The sequence below is a fragment of the Pholis gunnellus genome (assembly GCF_910591455.1).
Source record: "Pholis gunnellus genome assembly, chromosome: 11".
NCBI lineage: Eukaryota > Metazoa > Chordata > Actinopteri > Perciformes > Pholidae > Pholis > Pholis gunnellus.
The window spans coordinates 6912649-6933356 of record NC_136538.1 but is presented as its reverse complement, the minus strand read 5'-3'; the positions used below and the strand labels follow the sequence as shown (position 1 = coordinate 6933356).

General features: G+C 44.1%; 1 protein-coding gene across 2 annotated transcripts; it reads right to left on the bottom strand.

Moving 5' to 3' along the window:
• Positions 1 to 3631: 3631 nt before the first annotated feature.
• Positions 3632 to 20495, bottom strand: mypn (myopalladin). Of its 2 annotated transcripts, XM_079168743.1 has the most exons (21): positions 20333 to 20495; positions 17866 to 18945; positions 14225 to 14400; positions 14079 to 14130; positions 13511 to 13970; positions 13335 to 13409; positions 13111 to 13252; positions 12337 to 12360; positions 11831 to 11947; positions 10968 to 11742; positions 9309 to 10373; positions 9090 to 9222; positions 8392 to 8469; positions 6828 to 7049; positions 6584 to 6733; positions 6420 to 6499; positions 6074 to 6200; positions 5783 to 5990; positions 5497 to 5662; positions 5245 to 5378; positions 3632 to 5153 (listed from the first exon to the last, which is right to left on the bottom strand). In XM_079168743.1, the coding sequence occupies exons 2-21, from the start codon at positions 18942 to 18944 to the stop codon at positions 4975 to 4977; spliced, it is 5442 nt and encodes a 1813-aa protein (XP_079024869.1). In that variant the 5' UTR covers position 18945; positions 20333 to 20495; the 3' UTR covers positions 3632 to 4974. The 2 variants fall into 2 exon arrangements, with proteins under 2 accessions (XP_079024869.1, XP_079024870.1); XM_079168744.1 differs by lacking the exon at positions 8392 to 8469.
• Between the last annotated feature and the right edge of the window lie 213 nt (positions 20496 to 20708).

The following is a 20708-nucleotide window of genomic DNA, read 5'->3' as shown; positions in this document are numbered from 1 at the left end:
GATGTTGGGTTGAAGAATCAAACCTGCCGTATGTCCTCTGGTTGGAAAACTCAGCGACGAGTTTCGGCCTCAGGGTTCCTCAGGGTTCCTCAGGGGTCTCTGTGTTATCGCCTGGCTGATGTCCAAGATGTATGTCCTTTGTGTCAGATATTTGTAACTCCAGATAGTGGACAGCCTGAAGAGTCCAAGATGTCTGTGATCCCGGAGACAGTGAGGGAGCAGCTTTTATAAGATGGAGCAGATGAACAGGTGGCAGCAGGTGGAGTCCCTGAACCCCACCCCCACCACCCATCCTCAATATTGCATATGGAGAAACACACCCATGCAGACTCATAAACATCCACACACACTCTTAACACACACACACACACGCACACACACACACACGCACAACAACAAAACGTTAATGAAATTCCAATTATCTTGGGCTGGGCTATCTGGCCGTGGCTTCACTCAGAGCCATGTGTCACAAACACTAAAAGTCTACCATCTGGAAGCACAACTCCCCTCAGCTGATAGTGCAGACAAACCTCTAAGAGATCGTGGATATTTCCCGAGTCAATAGAAACCTAGCAATTAACATTTAAGGTCTGAACTCTTAATTTAGATATAAATTAAACAACATTTTGACACATTTTGGAATGTTATAACAGTCAGGTATTAGCAAATGTATTAAACTACACAAATGTTTCTAAAATGCCAATAAAAGCACCAGTGTCATTTTTATTTAATTACTATTCACTGTACTTACATTTTACTTTTACGTATATGCAAACATAGAGTATCTCACGTCGTTGTATAATTAATAGTCTTCTATTTCTTATTGAATCAATATTTTACAAGTTCAAATATTTTCTGCTTCTAAAATGTAAGATTCTTGTATGGACATTGTAATAACTTTGTTACTAAACCATTGTTATATTTAGCTGCCATGTGTCTTTATTTATAAATCTAGATATGAAATCTTTGGAGGCATCTTGACCAGAAGTCCATCGGGTTTTAATAAGCCACCAAGAAGTGCCCTCTCACTTCTCATGTGACTGGTCTGCACGCGATAATAACCATAATCTGAGATTAGCCTGAGGCAACAGAAGTGGAAGTGTGGCCCATAACCTGAGGGATTTTAACAGCACATCAGGGGGATTATGACTCCCAAACAATATGGACCAAGATGGTGTACAGATTACTGTGCCATCTGAGATTTGGAGAGCACTTTGTGAACATGTGAAATAGTCGACAGTTCTTCTACTTTATATATTATAAAGTACGTCAGTCAGAAAGTGTGTTTATCAGCGCTGTGGTCTTAATGAATCACAGTATGTGGGATGCATTAATGTTCCTTTCTTTCCTTGGGATCACATGTGAAATAAATAATTGATCTGTGTGGTGGTCCGAGACAAATGAGACCGACAGAATCATTTGCCTGTCTGTCCTTCCCATCTGCCAACATTGAATTGTGTAATTCAGGAGGATGGATCTGCATATCTTCCTCTGTTCCACACACACACACGCAAACACACTGTTGACTGTCAGCACACGCAGCCACACAAAAAACAACTTTAATCAGACTCTGGTTTTACTCTACTTTAAATTCGATCTCTCAGTTGCACTTTAAATCGCATTTAATTGTGTGTTTGCCTGAGAAAAGATGCATAGATTGAGCAGATTGTGAAGATTTCTTTACATATAAAATAATGAGCTCCTAGTTATAAAATACCCAACACTACACAAATGAGTTCAATCTTCATTCATTTACACATTAATGCATCAATATTAGTAATATGTGACCATTTTGCACTGTAAAAAGGAGACATTCTGCATGACTACTTTTGATACCTAAATATATTTTGTAATACTTCTGTACTTGTAATTTAAGTAAAATTTGAAAGCAGGAATCGAATCGAATCTTTAATAGAATCTGAATTCTGCTTTATTTTCTGGGGCCTCTCCTTTGTGGGCTCCTGTCACTGCGCTGAACTCAAAGCTTGGGTGCAGAGGCAGGTTATGAATGATTAATCACTGTCGGAGGCCTAGAATAATGCCCGTCTCTGGTATTGGGTCATGGACACAAGCTGATGCTGTCTGGTCATTTTGGGATGGACCGGTTATAGCTGTGCAATTAGGCATATAATCCCATCTACCAGTTGGTTCATTGATTACAGATTGATGTAGTTTGCCAGCTGCTGCTTGTCTTGTCTGAGGGCCTCGTCTCAGACGTGGCCCGGCCCTTCCGTGTCTTCCACCCTTTTTTTTTTTTTTTTTACAACCACTCACATGATTGGCTTGTCTGAGCACTGGTGGCTGAGCCATGCTCTCTGTCAAAAGCCATATGTCACAACTGAGGAGTGACCGGTCTGCTGCGACAGAAGCACGTACCTTCGTAAATCCAGCTTTCCTTATGGAGAAACGGAGATTAAGGCACAAAGCGTATGTTCCAGTACAGGAGAAAGTGTAGGAAAGGATTCCCTCTGCGTATGTGTGTGTTTGACTTGATAAATCTCATTATCAGCACAGGATTAGTTTAAAAGAGCAGTGAAAATAAGCTCATGCTTCATTTGACTGAGCAGAGAGAAACACGTCACAAGTGTGTCACTACTTTTGTGTTTCCAATGTGGGAACTTTTATTGCTGGTTCAAAAGATTACTGTTATTACTGTGTCGACACTGCAGTAATCAGGGGAGAACAATTGGAAAATGTAAAACAGTATTTGAAACATCATGGCAAGATTCAGTATAAGTGAGCTATGAATAATTAATTCAATATAAAAAAATACAAATATTGGATTTTCAAAACCAAACCCCATCCCATTCAAAGCCCACAGATATTTTCTCCTGAGCAAACACACGCAGCACTCAGTTAACAAGTAGGCCTGGCAGCTGGTCAGATGAGGCTCGGAGCATAATTAGGTCACATAAGGTGATTTTATGCCTATTTGAACTCTCTTCCCCTATATTTGAACTGATTAGCAATGCTTAATTGGCTTCAGAGCTTTCCTAATTGTTTTGAATTTGGCATCAGTTTAAGCTAATAGGGCTCCGATTGAAGCGTGATCACAACAAGCTCTCAGCAATGACAGCAACAGTTTAGATTTTAACCCACATTAATGTCAGAGCAAAATATCCATTAACCCAAAGGCGTACATTACATGTCCCCACTACTTTATCAGAAGGCAGTATCGGACCCCTTCACTTTATACAGTCCGAAAAAACCAACGTTATATTAAAAAAAACTAAAATGAAGAAATGAATGCACTAGCACCACACAGAAACAGCACCAGCTCTCACGCTGTCATTCAAACCGATTCAAACAACCTCAGCAGAAACGTTACGTTAGCAATGTCCAAACCCTCCCAAGCTACAGAAGACGCAGGACATAAGACATCTTTTTCAAAATAAGAATGTGAGTGATGTCTCAGACAATCTATATTTGGTTAGCTAACGTAAAGTTATGAATATTAATAGTGGGATCATGTTGGAATATCACTTACTAAATGTCTTCAAGTTAGCTAGCCATAGATAATGGCATAGCTGAAACGTGTTATTTTTTTTACATGTTATTTGAAACAATCACAGCCACTCAACACATTCATGAAAGTGTATTTTTATTTTTGGAAATCCTTTATTGTGTGTGTAACTCAGCTGGAAGAGTCCTTGGTAATAGCAAAAAGGTACGTGTCTGTGACATAGCACCTCCTCCCCCATCTTTGAAATCAAAATGCTGTCCCTGCATTAACCTCCATCTAAAGAGGGAAGAAATGAGATAACTTCACCAGTTCAAAGTTCAGGTGCTTTCTAAGCAGCATGCAGCATTATACCCACATGTCCCAGCAAAGTAAACATATCACTCATTTGAATAAATATAACTTTATTCTGAGAGGGACAAAACTATTTTACAAAGTGCAACTTTACATCAGTTGAGTATGTGCTTTTTTTTCAATATATTTTTTTAACCGACTTTGATAGAAGTTCAATTATAACCTCTGTGTGACTTGTTGGTGTCATTTCAAAGCAAAGCCAACAGTCTGTCTTACCACAAAACAAGAGCGTCGAGTCTCATCCTACTCATTCCTCTGGTAATGCATCTCCAACTGGAGATACGTTCACGATAAATCATTGTCCATATAAAGATGAATTAAATCACCTGAAGGCCAAACATACTTGAAGAAATATTTTGTGTTTCAACTAGTAACCATGAATGAGAGCCACCTAACAGCATATTATTATGACTATGACTGCAGACACGGTGTGTATATAATATTGCATCATCATCAACCATTGGCATGCATGCACATGAAGAAAAAAAAACATGGCGCAAAAATATGAACCAGTGATGAACATCAAGAAATGATCTAGGTAAATGTAGAAAGAATCCCAACTTGCTGGAGCCATTTAAATAAACTGCTCTAAATGGCACATTCAAATCTCTATTTATATACTCTAAACTACCTGTGATTATTAATACATAAGTTTATATTTATAGAGATTTCATATAAACTTTAAAAGAAACTATTACTACCAGTTCAGGTATATATATTATTTGCAATAAAAATAAGCAGTGCTTGTACCACTTTGAGAACAGGACTAACAATTAAGAACAGATGTTCACCCACATTCAGCAACGCGCTCACTCATCGTAGCTAAATATGATGTAGAAAACAAACGTGAGTCATTCAAACCGGTCAGAGAAACACTATTCAACCCCGCTGAAGGCTCATGAGCTAAGACTTTGCAAATCTGTTTTTCTGTATGTGAAACACATCTTTCGTGTGACTTGAGTAAATAGGAATGGTAACAAACCCACTATCGGTGCTGATAGCTGTAACGCAATAACTCATTGCCATTCTACTCTGTGTATCACTTCAAAATGCATCACATAAATCACATGGCAATCTGCTCGTCGTTCTCCTTGTAGCCCTCCGCGGTTTCGACCTCAGCGTGTGCTGGGAGAACTCTGGAGGGTCGCCATGCTGCAGTGTCACAGCTCCTCGCTCTCCAGCATGACTTCCGGAGGGGAGCTGGAGAACAGGATGGGGTTGGTCTCCGACGTGGGGAAAGTCGACCTGATGTCGAGCCCCTGGCCCGTCAGAGCTGCGTAGCGGCTGCCCGTACGCTGAACCTTTTTCATGGGTGCAGGGATGCTCTGATGCCACTGAGCTAAAGGCGCAGCAGATAGCTAGTATTACTACCAAAATTAGGCACATTTCTTATTAAAGCCGATAGTCACACAGCTGTGCAGAATATTCACCGTAGATATCAAGCCTGCAGGTGCACGATACAATTCCAGCCTCGTTTTTTGCCGACACTGTGTACCAACCAGCATCGTCTTTTGTTGTTGGCTGGATGAGGAGACACACATATCCGGTTGCATCCTGGGTCATGCTGAAATAAACAGATCATGGAGAATTCATTCCAGTTCCAATAGAGATCTTCGTAACCATTAAGTTGCAATACACAGTACTAAAACAGCTACACAGCGAGACCCAGAACTCCTACTGACCTGATTCTGTCCTTAGTTTTAGGAATGGTGTCATTGTCTTTCTTCCAGAAGATGACGGGAGGGGGCACGCCCACCACCCGGCACTCCAACCTGACTGGGGTCCCATTGGGAATACCCATGTTCTGCAGCTTCTCCACAAAGTGGGGAGGGTGCTTCATCTCTTTCTCTGAAGTGGACATGACTTAGATTACATGGACTTCCAAACAGGGCATGGGACATCACACTATTCAACTGACTTGTGTATGAGCAATTCATTTCCTTTTCATTGAGCGCATCCAGTCCTTACCCACAACTTTGAGCTCGAGAGTAAAAGAGCTCTGCCCTGCTTTGTTGCTGGCGATGCACGTGTATGTGCCGGCGTCATTCTGTGTCAGGGGATCAATGACCAGAGAATGGATGCCATTCTCCTGCACCAACATCTTGTGGTAAAGGTCTGGATAGATTGGCCTCCCGTTGACCAACCACATGAGCTCCGGGTTGGGGAGGCCGCTCACCTGTAGGGCAAAAAAACGTGGAAAGTAAAATAAGGCAAATTCAGTATTTTTGTAGTAGGTACATGCCAGGACCTGCTGCCTACCTTACAGTCTAGTCTACATAGTCTTCCTTCATGAGCCAGCATGTCCCCCGGAGGCTGGAGGAAGTGAGGCCGAAAAAATTGCTCCTGGGTTTGCTCACTTTCCACTTCCTGTATGCGGGCTCGCACCCTGAGAAACGCAAACAGAGCATGTTGTGGGGCCCGAATACACGCTTTGACGTTAACCCACGTTGGTCTTTATTGTGGCGTATGCATTTTAGTTTCGATACACACAATCACAAAATATCACTATTGTCAGGGAGGAAAGTCAACAATTGGCGGGTCCCTCATGCTGCAGAGGGCTTCTTCTTACCTCTGCAGCCCACACTGCACACTCAGTCCTGCTCACCTCTGAGAGTGAATAGGTGTCAGTTGGTTTCGGGGAGGTCCCGTTTGGACCATCAAATGACCCGAGCAGCTTATTCGTCCCTGATGGTCATTAAATATCAAATATCAGATTTTGTAGCTGGTGAGAAGGCGTTGACAGTGTGAACAGGAAGTGTGAGGTATCACCTGTGGATTAGCTGCCATGATGGTGTAGTTGCCGTCGTCGTCATTGGTCGTGGACGCTATATGTAGAGCACAGGTCCCATCCATCTCTCTTATCTTCTTGTAATGGGTTTTCTTCCTCAAGATCTGCTTGCCATCCTTGAACCAGTAAACCTGATGATGAGACACACACGTGGAGGGTAAAGTTGAGGGATGAAAGTGACAAGGGCATGCTATCATTGGTGCAGCACATTTTGTGACCTCTCACCTTTGGAAAAGGGATTCCCACTACTTTACATGACAAAGTGACCGGCACGCCTTCCATGGCTCTGAAGTTCCTCAGTTTCTTGTCAAATATGGGCGCGATGCATTTTCCTGTAGGGACGTCATCGTGCTGCACCTCATCGTCCGACTCCTCCACCGGCGTCCGCTCCAGACGGAATTCGATCTCGCTCATTAGTCTCTGCTCGAAGTTGGACACTTTGTACTGCTGGAAAAGTAAATCCACCACATAAAAGTAATAGCCACAGTCAACGTTTGCATTACATCTGTCTCGGACATGAAAGCTTAACACACTGCAACAAATGCTCTTGGAGAGGTATGCAACAATCAGGAACATGAGATAACGTGCATCTATTAACGTGTAGCATCCGTGGTATTAAAGTAACAATATATAACTCAAATCTCTCAACAAAACGGTACTTTTGTCACTTTATTAAGCCAATTGATGATGATTATCATGCAGTGGCATGGCATCTGTCTGGCGGTATCATTCTTGGTTGGTAAAACAAAATAGGACTGAAGGTTAAACAGAGTACAGAGGAAGGTGAACTCGAGAGCAGGAGATTGTTAAAGAGTGTCAAATGAAAGGGCAATATGCAGGTTTGTGAGTTGAGGTTGGTTTTTGTCTTAAAAAAGTGGACTATGTCATGTTGGCCTTTTGGGAAAATCTGAAATGCAAACAGAGGAAAGGGGCTGCACGCTTCAGTCGGGAAAATGTCAAATGAGTTAACTGAAAACTGGAGAATACAGCACTACACAACAGTCGAGTCGTTCCATTTCATTGGCTTAATGAATGCAGGCAGTGTTGGGGAAGCTACTTTGAAAGCAAAGCTTTGCAAGCTACCAATTACGTCACACTAGAAGAAGTTGAACTACAGCAAAGCTACCCGGGTGATCTAAAGCTACTTAGAAAAGGTAGTTCAAACTAAAAAACAAAAAAAAGATATGACTGCATATGGTACAAAAAACTCACACTTGTTCACAGGTCATAAATATTGAACTTTTTAGACTATTTGACTGGCTTAAGCGCTGGTCTTAACAAATGGGCTTGTTGTTTTGCACTTGCAGGCAGGCACTACACAAAGGTGAAAGGTCAAGTGTGTGTTGGTGGCTGCCTGACAAACGCATTGAAAGAATAAAGGGTCAGGACAGATCAAAGGGGTTTAGTTACACAAGAGAAGCAATTGTTCAATAAAACAAAACAAAAAATCATTAATTTCCTCTCATTAAAGCAGACATCTCTACAGTTGATATCTCCAAAACTAGGCAACTCACACCAAAAACAATCTAAATTGATAAATAGCACTACAGTTCAGAGGAAAAATATGTATTTTTGATTTTGGGGTGAACTGTCCCTTTAAACTACTACGTAGTTCATTACTCCCCAACACTGAATGCAGGTTATATATTAGTACAGAAGCTGGAATGCTTGATTAGAAACATTAACCGTGATATTTAGATAATGACGTTTCTTGATCTCGGTCTGAAACATTTTAATAACCCATACAGCCTCGAGCAAACCAGTGGTTGGGACGGGAAGATCCTTGTACCTCATCATAGTTAATGACAGTAGCAGGAATGTTTGGTCCAAGGGGTCTGCTCGCTGTTTTCCCCTCATTACTCAGCTTCTATGAGAGGATAGGGATGGATGAAGACACACATACTCTACACACAAACATATAGGCCTACCGATGGAATAACACACAAGCTAATTGTTAATAGCGTGCGTATGTTGTTACGCTACACGGACACACAACAATGAATAACTGGGGAGGGAATGATGGCTGATGCTCCGTTGAATTGAAGCGAGTTCCTCATTGCCTCCGAGTCAATCTGAGCGATTTTATGTCCCTTTATCATTTTACATTATAAGATATCTGTCTTTTATTATCTTTTTAAATATGACTCTCAAAATGAATTCATAAGTAGAAACCTGGAGACAAGTGAGAATACAGCACAGTCATTGGTTAATATACAGTAAGTGCATAACTTCATTCCTAAAAGCTTAAAACAGTTGCTTCCTTAAAATGTTACGATCACCTTCGTGTCAACAAACAGATCAGTTATTGATATTCATGAGCAAGGTTGTGATGGAGGCTGAAATCCACTTTCAATTTAGTAGATTGTTCAGAGAAAATATCTTTTTTTGTTTCTGTCGTAGTTTGCATTTATTTATTCACCACCAGATCACTGCCATTGAATCGGTCAAAAAAGGAGAAATCAAGCAGAGCTGGAGACTACTTAGTACCTGTTGATGTATGAAATGTGGAGTATCGTCTTTAAATCGAAGCTTTTTCTCAATATCTTGGAGAAGACTTTCTTTGCTTTCTCGGATGTCTTCAATCGACGGGAGGCGCATCTTTGGTACGTTCTTTTTTAGCCTGAGAAGATAGAAGGGAAAAGTGTATTATAGCATGCGACAGTTCACCACTCTCATGAGCATCGTGGTCCGTCAGAGACGGCGTACCGTAAAGGAGCTCCCTTGGGCAGGCCCATTGAGTTGGTGGGCTGACTCGGGGTCAGGGACGGCAGGACGGAGCTCAGGAACGCCACTGGGTTTTGAATGGGGCTTGGGGTGGAGCTGCTGGACGTGGGAGAGGAGGCCTGGGGAGGCGACTGGGCTCTCATGAACAGGCTGTTCAGGAATGACGCTGACACCGGTGTGGGTGAGGACACGAGGGAGGGAGGGCTGGTGGGAGACTTGAGCACCCTCGTGGGGAAGATCCTGTGTGGCGGGGAGAAAGGTGGGAGAGTAGGGGAGCTGGCGGCGGAGGAGTTGAGCTCAGCGGCCAGCTCTAGGAGCAGAGGGACCGGTGATTCTGTCGGAGAAGGACTCCTGACCGGTGAGAAGGCCTGAGCAGCTATGAACTCTTTTGGCCGGGCGTAGTTGAAGCTGTGGGAGGTGGCGGTGAGGTTCATGAGGGAGGCGTGGGTGCTTCTCAGCAGCGGAGCAGGAGATATGATCTGCTGTAAGGCTGAGGCCGGACCTGTAAGGGCTGTACTAAGCTTTGGTGCAGGAGGAGGGTAAAATTGGGGAGTAGGTGCAGTTCTGGCAAGAGCTGCAGGGGAGAGGTTGAGGTGGGATGCATGGATGGTGTTCATCTGGGTTACAGGAGCTGCACTGAAAGGGAAGGCTGTTCTCAGCTGTGGGGCAGGTGGAGGAGAGGTCACCAGGGACGAAGTCTTTAGCTGAGCAGAAGTGTTGTGAAGAGGTGAAAAGATGGTGTTGAGTGCTGGAGCCGAGCTCAGAGAGGGAGCAGGGGGAGCGGTGGTCAGCGGAGGTGCAGAGTGGGGCGTCTGCTTTGGGGGCGACGTGGTGTTGAGGATGGGCTGGAAAGGTGGCGGATGGGGTTCACAGTGCATTCTGGGGGACCACAGCGGACCTTCATTGGCGCTTTGGATCTCGGGCTGGATCTGGATGTGTAATTGACTGTGGGACTGAGGCTGGGTGTGGGTTTTGGTCTCAGGTTCCGTCTCCTGCTGCTGCTCCATAAGGACCTGGTTGTGCAGCAGCTGGAGCTGGACTGGGTCCCTGTTGATCGAAGCAAAACTAAAATAAAAAGACCGACCAACAAATGACACTATACATGGTGAAAATGAGAGCGGCTCAGTGCGCTGCTCTCATAAATTAAGTCCGCGCTGTAAACCCCAGCAGGGATGAGCCAAAGTCAGCATGAAGAATACTCTGCCCTTTTATGGGCTACCAACAAGTAGTCTACAAACAAAACACCGTCCAAGCTCTTTCAGCTTTCATTCTAAACAGAAGGCTCTCTTTGTTGTTTTTTTATCAAATTGCTACAATGGTTTCAAAATGAAACAATACAGGACAAACTGTCATTTGTGTTTTGAGCAAAAAACAGCAGTAAACAGCTCGTCAAAGCATAAAAGATTTCAATTATAGCGTTATCAGAAATATTAGAAGAACATAAATACATAGAGGGGCACTTACAAATAGAAAATGCCATCCTTTGTTTTAGAAAGCCGGAAAGTCCACATTTGAAGTCTGCATGCATTCAATTGTGAATTGCAACTGACTACAGCTGCTAGTTGAGCTAGAGGAGGAGGAACCTCCCACCCGAAATGAGACTCATGTGCGTATACTTGTTTTTTTATTTGCTCTACTCACAGTTTGGGCTTAGCCAGCACTGGTGGTGGTTCTTTGTTGGCTGACATGGCGTCGTCATCATCAAACTGACTGGATGAGTCACTCTGTTCATCATCCTCATACTCGGGCAGTTTGAAGTGCACATGCCGGCCGACCCTGAAGCCGGAGCGTGAGCCTTTGTGGTTCGTCTGGGCGCCTGTCTTTAGGCAGGAGTTAGGAGGGGGATCAGGGAGGGGCACCACAATGAGGCTCCCATTCTGATGGTTTGGGGTCCCCTTGACTTTGGGGCTCGTGTCAGGTGATGCCACCGAAGGTGGGGACACTCCCTGCTCAGCTGAAGTCTCAACCGCAAATTGAGAAGTGAAGGGTCTTGGGTATGAGAGCACCTGTCCGTGGCTCTGTGGTTCTGGACGTGGTCCACCGGGTCCAGGAGGGTTCTGGTGGAGACAGGGAGGATCTAGGTTTGGGGTGCTGGTGCTGTGAGAGCTGAGGCAGGAGCCGCTGCTCAGGCTGGAGGGTTCCAGACTGTGTAGACTGGCGCGGAAGGGGTCTGGACGCAACATGCTGGAGCCGAGGGGGTCAAGACGGAGGGTGCTGGTGCTCAAGGGGTCCAGACGTAAGGTGCTGGAGACGAGCGGGTCTAGGCGAATGGTGCTGGAGTGGGGCTTGATGCTGTTGGTCACAGTAACCTCTGGTTGAGGGTTTACAGCGGGAGCTGATGAAGGTTCTTGGATTTGATTGGGCTTCACCGTCAAACTGCTAAAAGGCCTCACATGGTTGCTGTTGCTGCCATTGCCTGATGAGAATCAGACAGATACATATCGGCATTCTCCACGCTCTTTCATAAGAATACATGACAGCTACAAGTGAAACAGGGGGGTTACCTTTGACCCTTAGAGTTGCAGCGCTGGACACAGTTCCATAGTTGTTGCTTGCTGTGCAAGTAAACATCCCTGAATCTTCAGGAAAGACCTCAGCAATGACCAGAGTGCATAATCCCTCTTGGAAGTAAAAAATAAAAAAAGAAGTGATACTCACATAATCAAGTTGGTGCGATATAACTGCATTATATTAACTTCTCAGCTAGAGAGTCTTGACAGACTGAGGAAAGATACAGGACTTGTGTTTCAGATGCCCAGCAGTGATGCTTCTTTGTGTCATGGGGCTGAGAGTCTATCTGCAGCTAAAGCAGGTTGAAGCGCTTTGACACAGGATGAGAGACTACCTTATATGGTCCAGGGAAAAGCAGCCCTGGCTTATGTACAGAAGAACAGCAGCAGCCTTCGCCAAGGACTATAAACACTTGAGCAGATGAATATGTACACACTGCAGCATCATACACAGATAGGCCGCTGCTATGGTGCAGTCAACAGTTCAATTTAATATGTACCTGATTCAGCTGGAGATCTGGGCTCTGAAATGGAAACAAGCACCGAAATCATGATGAAACTGTGATAAACGTTATGATTTAAGAATATGTAGCAGTTCTCTGAGAGTCATTATTATCACTGATCACATTCCACAATCAGTTGATGCAAGATGCCCTTTCTTTTTAATTTGATCTGAGAAATACATTTTGTATATTTATGCTGCTGTATTCCACACTGTAACACTGTATTATGAGATGTTACCATTTACAGTATTTACACAAGATTTCGGCATGTAAACACATTAGTAACCTGAAAATATTTTACAGCAATATCAATATTTTTCAGCGTTTTAGGCTCATTAATAATATTCCCTGGCCCGCATTGGACAGAAATTTACGAATAAAGGACTTTATGTTTTAATGTCTCGCGGCAATATGGATATTTAATGGACATACAGTACACTAACAGCCTTTTAAAGCAAAGTGTAATTATTAAAGCACTGAAAGTAATTTCTGTCATTAATCAGGCAATTTGGAGATTTATGTTTATATTGTAGCATCACTGTTTTCTTATTTTTTGTCTGCATGCCAAGGTTTTTAAGAAACACAAAACTGACATTACATAAATATATTCAATTAAACTGAACTTGTTTAAGATGTTAATCTTAATTAATACATTTTTCAAGGCATGTCAAATCTGGCACACAATCCGCTGACACAGCGCTCTTAAAGATAATTAAAGCACATTTGCAAATCCGAATAGTACAGCAGTAGTGGGGCAGCAGAGGAGCTTACTTTTCTGCAGGATCCTGAGGTCAGGAGAGTCCTCTATGGTTTTGCCCTCTCTGTACCAGTCCACTCGAGGTGCCGGTACCCCTTTCACACGGCACTCTAGCACCACCAGCTGGCCTTCTGACGCAAGGAGGTCCTGCAGGCTCTGGTGGGACAAGACAGTGTGAATGTCACCTCAATAAACACATTAAAAGTAGCAGTATGAATTCTGTTGAGAACGACTTTACCTTTGTGAATACAGGGGCAGCCATGATGGGTTGGTCGTTCAACCCTTGTGGATAGTTGTGGATGGAGGTTTGACTCTGAAGACACAAAACACACACAGAGGACGTTTTAATTAAAATACACAAAAACAGTCATTGGAGAACAGTTATTGAGGAAGGACTTGTTTCAGCTCTTCTACCTCAGGTTGGGGTGGTTGGGGTGGTTGTGTTGGCGCAGATAATAGGACAGGCAGCGCGGACGAGACCGCTGCATTCAAAGGCAGCGATGCAGCTATCAATGCGGCTGTCTGCAATGGCGGTGGTGTTGCCGTGACAGATGTCGACACCTCCTGGGCTTCTGAAAGTTCTGGATCACCAGGGGGCAAAGCAGGAAACACCTGCACAGGTGACGCTGTGGCCTCCTCCTGAGCAGAGTGTGCTGTGGATGCCACAGATGTTTTAGAGGACTCTGGAAGTGGAAGAACGGTGGCCGATGTCCATACTGTTAGAAGAGGTTCTGGGATTATTTGGTTAGTTGTTGGAGAGGAGATCTGCTCATCTGGCTCCTCGGTGGCTGCTGCAGGTTGGGATGACGCAGAGTCTTTCCCTTCTGCAGAGAGACTTTGGCTCGATGGTGGAGGTGAAGATTTATTCTGCAGCCTTTGAAAAATCACAGGAGGAAGAAAGGAACAGTCTCATTTAGGGAAGATCCACATCAGTTACTTTTTTTTATCAGAGTGTCCCAATGACAATGTGGTAAAAACTCACTGGGCTACATGTTCAAGGTGCTGTTCCCCCTCAGAGTCCGTAGAGGAGGCACCTGTTGGTTTGAACAAACAAGCGCGCACAACTCTGTCACTGAGAGTGTTTAACTGAACCGTAAAAGTGTCAGTAACAAAGAACCGAACAATCACCTTCGACATAGATCTCCGCTGACGTTGAGTCGGTGCCATAGAAATTCGATGCAAAGCAAGAGTAACGTCCGGTGTCTTCCTCGAAGGCCTCTGTGATGATCAGAGAGTGCAGCTCGCCGTCGGTGATGGTCTGAATGTCAGGGCTGTTCTCCAGCTCCTTGCCCTCACAAAACCACCTGTAATTAAGCAGACGCACCCAAACGGCTCAGTGCAATTCCACATTCTTCCACTTCCACGTTTATATTATAGGATTTTCTGTTATTTTCAAAAGCATGTATGTTGGAGAAAATCCACTTTTGGGTAAATTGCACCCTACGGTTAGCTTTAAAGGTGCACTATGGAGTTCTTATGAGTGCGTCTCTCTTTTGTTTGTACCGTGGATGGGCATGTGGGCGGCAGTGCAGAAGAAGACTGCCAAAGGTAAACATGGATGTAGTAAACAATGCCTGATTTGAAGTATAAAAGAATTCGACTTTGCAAATGTTTTATGAGGAAGGAATTGCATTCAACACGTTTGTTAGACCTCGAGGTTACACTCAGCGTGTTTGGATGAGAAACACTGACTGTAAACATGAACCCTCTCAGGTCGTCAATAATGTGCTTTAATCAATATTATGCGCATTCAATTACTTTAATATTATCCACTTCTGACCAACATGTCTGGAGTGGTGCTCAGTGACTACGGGACATGTTGGTGGGTAGTGTATGTTTGAATGAAATGGTTACTGCCATGTTCACATCGTATGTACAATATGTACTGTAACTTTACTTGAGCTGTTTTCAGCAAGTACTCTTAAACCTTCTTAAAAGTACTTGAAACCCTATCTTTTCACAGTTCTCTTTTTCCTTCTGTTAACATTCTGACACCACTTCTATGGGGCTGGTAACCATGTGATGTCTTTCCCAGTTCCCTAATAGTGCCCCTGGCTTGGTGCCATCCAGCAGAGTTATGCAGACCAAGAGCAAAATGTTTTGTTGAGCAAGCCCTATCCCTTTCCCTGTAAGACAAGAAGCATAGCCAGAGTACCAGTTTAGAGGCTGCTTCAATGAACTGTTGATGTTATGAAGATGAGTGTTTAATGAAAAGTGTGCGCCAATAATCAGTGTTGTAATCTATCATTTGATACTGTCAAATCATGAATAAATGGAAAGAAATCCTGTTAAAATGGGATTTATGACAAGAAAACGCTCTACCTGGCTAACATTACCTACCAGGCATTAGTCCTACTAAGTAGCATCCCGTACATTGGAGTTGCAGTTGGCAACAGTCTATTTATTCATCGTAAAACTATAATAGTAGACCCAGAATATCCCCTGTCCTGACCAGCAACGTAATGTACTGGCCTCTCCGTCAAAGCCCATCTATTTCGAGCAGGAGAGGTCTCGGCGCTTTATAAAATCCAGCCAATAAACATACAGGAATGAGGTGATGTGTGACTCGCTGGCAAGACGTCATCATATAATCATAAATCATTTCCAGGGCTTTCACCGGGCTCACGGATCACATGCAGCATAACACTTTTTTTCAAATAACTATGCGAGGCAATCACAGAATTATGCTAGACGCTCAGGAGTGGGCTATCAATGTACCGCCTGTGGCGAGCCGTGTCATTTCTAATGCGTAAGGGTCTAAATTGAAAGCGTGAGTGGTAGAGGAGGTGGCACAGACCCCGCTCACTGCACCTGTCAGGGCTATTTTCCCTCTGGACTTCAGAACCAGGGAGGAGATTCCCCCCCGTTGGAGCCTGGGAGCTCTGACTGGCTGACCCAATCACATATGCAAAATGCTAAACATAGACTCAGTACACACACAATGCTATATACCCTGACACACCAGAGACAGAACACCACTGCAAACGGATGGGAAATACGAACCTGACAACTCTATTTTCACTCATTTGAGTAATAGTTAGTAACCCAGTAGCTGCAGGGGGCAGGAGGAACAAACACACGCATCACACAGGAGTTAATGAACAGAGCTTTATCTTAATATGTCAAATAAAAGCCAAGCTTGAACACCATGCTGAGGACGTAACAGTAGAAACCAGTGAAACAGACCTTCAAATCCTCAGACTTGTACGTTTGTAAGACACTGAGACCAAAAACAAACCGTATAAAGATGTGGTGAAGCAATACCAGTATAAATCATCATCTTACCAAACTCCTCATGCTTCTGTCAAGAGCTCAGACGGTTCCATTATCAGACGCGACTACAGCTCACAGTGCCAGTCCAGTCTAAAAATGGCAGAGAGCTACATTCTCCCCGGACACGTATATGTTGGTGGCTCAACAATGTTCAGTACGACAAACAAGCCTGTTGCCCCTAAATCTTAAAAACCTCAGCTTCAGTTCAGGCTTTGTTTTCAGGCCCAGGTCCAGCCAGGGTTTCTTGTTAGTCTTCAAAATGTGCTCTGCTTCACTCTGATACCAACTGAATACAATGAGAGCTGTAAATTTCAGCCCATGTTAAATGTAAATGTTCTTGATTAGAGTGAGACCCTCATTAGAATCTGATGGTTTTCTTCTTAAGAACGACAGAGAGACAAATGTGATTCCCCTTTGTCCCAGACATTACCCTGACCACCAGCGAACACACACTCACACACAAACACACACAAACACACACACACACACACACACACACACACACACACACACACACACACACACACACACACACACACACACACACACACACACACACACACACTCACACAAACACACACACTCACACACAAACACACAAACACAAACACACACTCACTCCATTCAGAATCAGCTGTTGGATATCATCACACGTCACTTCTGTCTGCTTCTCCCCCAAAGAAAGAAACATCATTCATCTCAACTCACACTTCTCAAAATGCTAATAACTATTATTAAGGACACAGACATGACTCCATAACACAATGTAGACACTAGAGTCTACATTGTGCCCATATAGATATTTGAGAGTTAAAAACTCTGATAGCAATAAATTGGCCAATAGATATTTTTTTTATCATAATTTCTTAATTCTTACAAAAAAAAGAAAAAAAGTTGATCACTTAAATTTGGCTATAGACCAAGGTGTATCCTGAGTGGGACATTTTACAGTTAAACGATTTACTCATCAGTTACAGCAATAAAGTAGCAATACTGCGTTTAAGTATAGATGGAGTTTATGTAAGTATTCCATTACAAGTTAAAGTCCTGCATTTAAAATATTCCTTCAGTAAAAGTATGTAAGTATTATTAGCCAAATTAACTTTAAGTATCAAAAGGAAAATGGCCCTTGTGAGTGTTATACTATTAGATATATTATGATTGTTGTAAAAAGTGTAAAAAGTGCATTATTTCTACCACAAAGCATATAAAGGAAATATTTTGGCAAAGTACAAATCCCCCAAATGTATACTAAAGTACAGTACTTGAGTAAATGACTGAGTAAAACTAATATCGTGACACCTTACCCTAAACTCTTGTAACATCTACTCCAGACAAAAAGCTTTTTTAAAAGGATCCAGATCCTCATGTACACTGCAAAATCTCCACTGACACTTTTCAGTGAGACTCATTTTGAAAAAGCATGGAAGCAGAAAGTCTTAATGCATCTTCTTAAAACAGAGAAATAAACCAATATCAGCAATTGTTTGCCTTACCGGACTTCAGGCACAGGGAGTCCTCGAACAATGCAGTCCAATTGGACCTTGCTGCCCTCGGAAACCTCCCTGCTTTTCAGTTTCTGGATGAAGAAAGGAGGCTCACACGATGGCTCCGCTGGGTATGGACTTTCTGTCAGGGCACCGTTTTCAGCCTCCTGCTCCACCTCCTGGGAAACATGGTCGTACTGCGGCTCCTCAGTAATCCTCCTGTCCTGAAAGTCCACATGCCCAATCCCAGAGTCCAGCTGGGCCTCTGGTTGGTGGCTAACAGCGGGGCTGGGTCTCTCCATCTCCACCTCCACGGCCATGACAGAGCGCTCCCTGTTGTCTGGGCCGAGGGGATAAACTGTCTCATCGTTCTGGCTCTTGTTCTGGTTCCTACTCCTGTGGGATTTGCACGATCTCGGTCGTGCCCGTTTGGAGCTGTTGGCCTTGAAGAGCGAGGAGAGCTCCTCGATGAAGTCCGCTGCCTTGTTGAGGAACTCTTTCTTGGACTGGGTCTCCGGACCATACGGGGCGTTCCTCTCCGCACTGTCAAACTCGTTGAATCCCTTACCGGTGTCCCTCGTGTTCCGGATCATGTTTTCCTGCCGTGCGGACGCTTTGTGCATCTTTCTGTCTGATGTGAATGTTGTGTGTGTTGCTGGCAGTTCTTTGAGTTCAGAGGCTGGCTTGGTAAAGGGCACAGCGGAGGGGGCAGGAGAGGGGCTCGCAACAGATGGGGGTTCAGCGGAAGAGACTGAGGTGATATAGGAGGGGGTTAATGGCGGGACAGAGGCCTTGACCTCTGCCCTCTCCTCCCGAGGCTCATGTCCGATGGCCTGGCGGGCCAGGTTCACACTCTCATCCAGCTCCTCTTGGCTGAGGAAGGCCGAGAGGTCAGGGAATTGGGGATCACTGTGGCCCACAGAGTCCTCGGCCTTGCCTTTGAGTGACGCGTAGATCTGAAGGCGCGAGGAGGAAGCGTCGGAGCGGCTCATCTCGCTGTGGCGCTGCTGGGCTCTGGCCTCCGCCAGGTAGCTCTCTCTCAAGAGCTGAGCCAGCGACGGTGGCTGGTCAATGTTGTTCTCCTGCATGCTTTGGAAATAATGAAAGGATATTCAATTACATTCCACACACAATTCAATTCACAATTTGTGTGGAAAAATACTAAATACTCATTTTCCAACACATTAGTGAAACATAAAGTGAATTGACTGTTCACCATGGTGGATGGATGGATGTCTGCAAGTTCATGTTCAGACTGTACTGAAAATGACAAACCGTCAATCCACCAATCGATTACTGGATCGACAGAAAAGCGAAAATGCACAAATTCCTCCTTCTTAAATGTGCAGCATTTCTTTACTTGTTTTATGAGGATATCTTTGGGGTTTGGACTGTTTATCAGACCATAAAGCAAACAAGCCAGACGTCCACTTGGGGCTCTTCACTATGTCCTCTTATGTTACAGAACAAATGATTAATCAGTTTATCAGATTGAGAAACTAATTTGCCGACTAACTGTAAGTGGACGCCCTAATAAGCAGTAGTGTAAAGTATACGCAAGTTGCAGTCAATAGGATGAACTGTGCAGTCTTTTAATTTACTGTCTACAGTAACAAGAGGAGGACATCAACTAAATAAATAATATAATATATATATATATCTGATACATATAGTAAAGAGCTAATATGAACATATATTGTTATGTACCAAAGATGTAATAACTCACATTAATATTTAAAGTAAAGAGTTAAAAGCGGAGGATATGTGGTAAAAATAGTTTTTTATTTCAGCCTTCCTCTCGGCTCGACAGGGTATCAGGTTTATGCACTGAAACCAGAACTGGAGGGATACAGGCAGGCTTCCACCTCAGGCCAACACTTGTGTGACGTTTAGTCTTTGCACAACTCTTTGACACTAGGCATGAGCAAGTTATTGAATACAGACACGAGATAGGGTACACATATGCTGCTGACACTCAAATCAGCTCAATTAGGAGAGGCAGCGATGCCCTTCCAACGGACCTGAAGCTGCAGCTGTTGTGTACATTAATCCTTTGCAAACAGGCTCCAAGCCCACCGAGTCATACCTAATAATAGCGAGGGGGTCAGTTTACACGAAGAAAAAATCAACACACACACAAAAAGCAGTACCCCTGCATCCCGTGAGCCCCTTGTTACCGTGATCTTGATCCGCCAAAACAATCACTGATCAAATGACACAAACGGAACTTTAATTATCATAAATGGGACACTGCTGAGTGAGCCGACACACCGTCACAGCCAGATACAACGGGGGCCCTGGCTAAACACAGCAGCACACATCCGGGCAGGTTAAGATAATTCAATTTAACGTTCAAACAGAAACAGGGCTCGAGCCTGTCTGAGGCTTCAATAGCAGAGATGTTCCGAGTCTAAACACGGCATATGAGGCTGATGCCAAGAGGACAGTCCACAGCACACTGAACACTGTGTTTTACCTTCAGAATGAACCCAGCTGGCCCCTGTGAAGGACTGGTAAAATCCTCAGAGTGCACCTGTGATTCCGGTCTTCTGGGGAAATCTTGGACACAGGCAGCTGCCCAGCCTTCCCGGCTTCAACACACAGAGTTCACCTTGGAGTTTAGGGGGAAAAGTATGGAGCCGAGCAGCTAGGGTAACCTGTCACCAGCACAAGTAGCAACATTTGTCAGTGCAGTAGTCGCAGGTTATTTTGGGGAGGCCTGGCCCCATGTGTCTGGGTGGCGTCCCAGCTCATTGGCCAAGAAGGGGGGGGGCATGCTGTAAAGGGATTCCTCCTCCAGTGGTCCGTCACAGACCCCCCATCCTACAGAATTAGAAGCCCCTTCTCGAGCC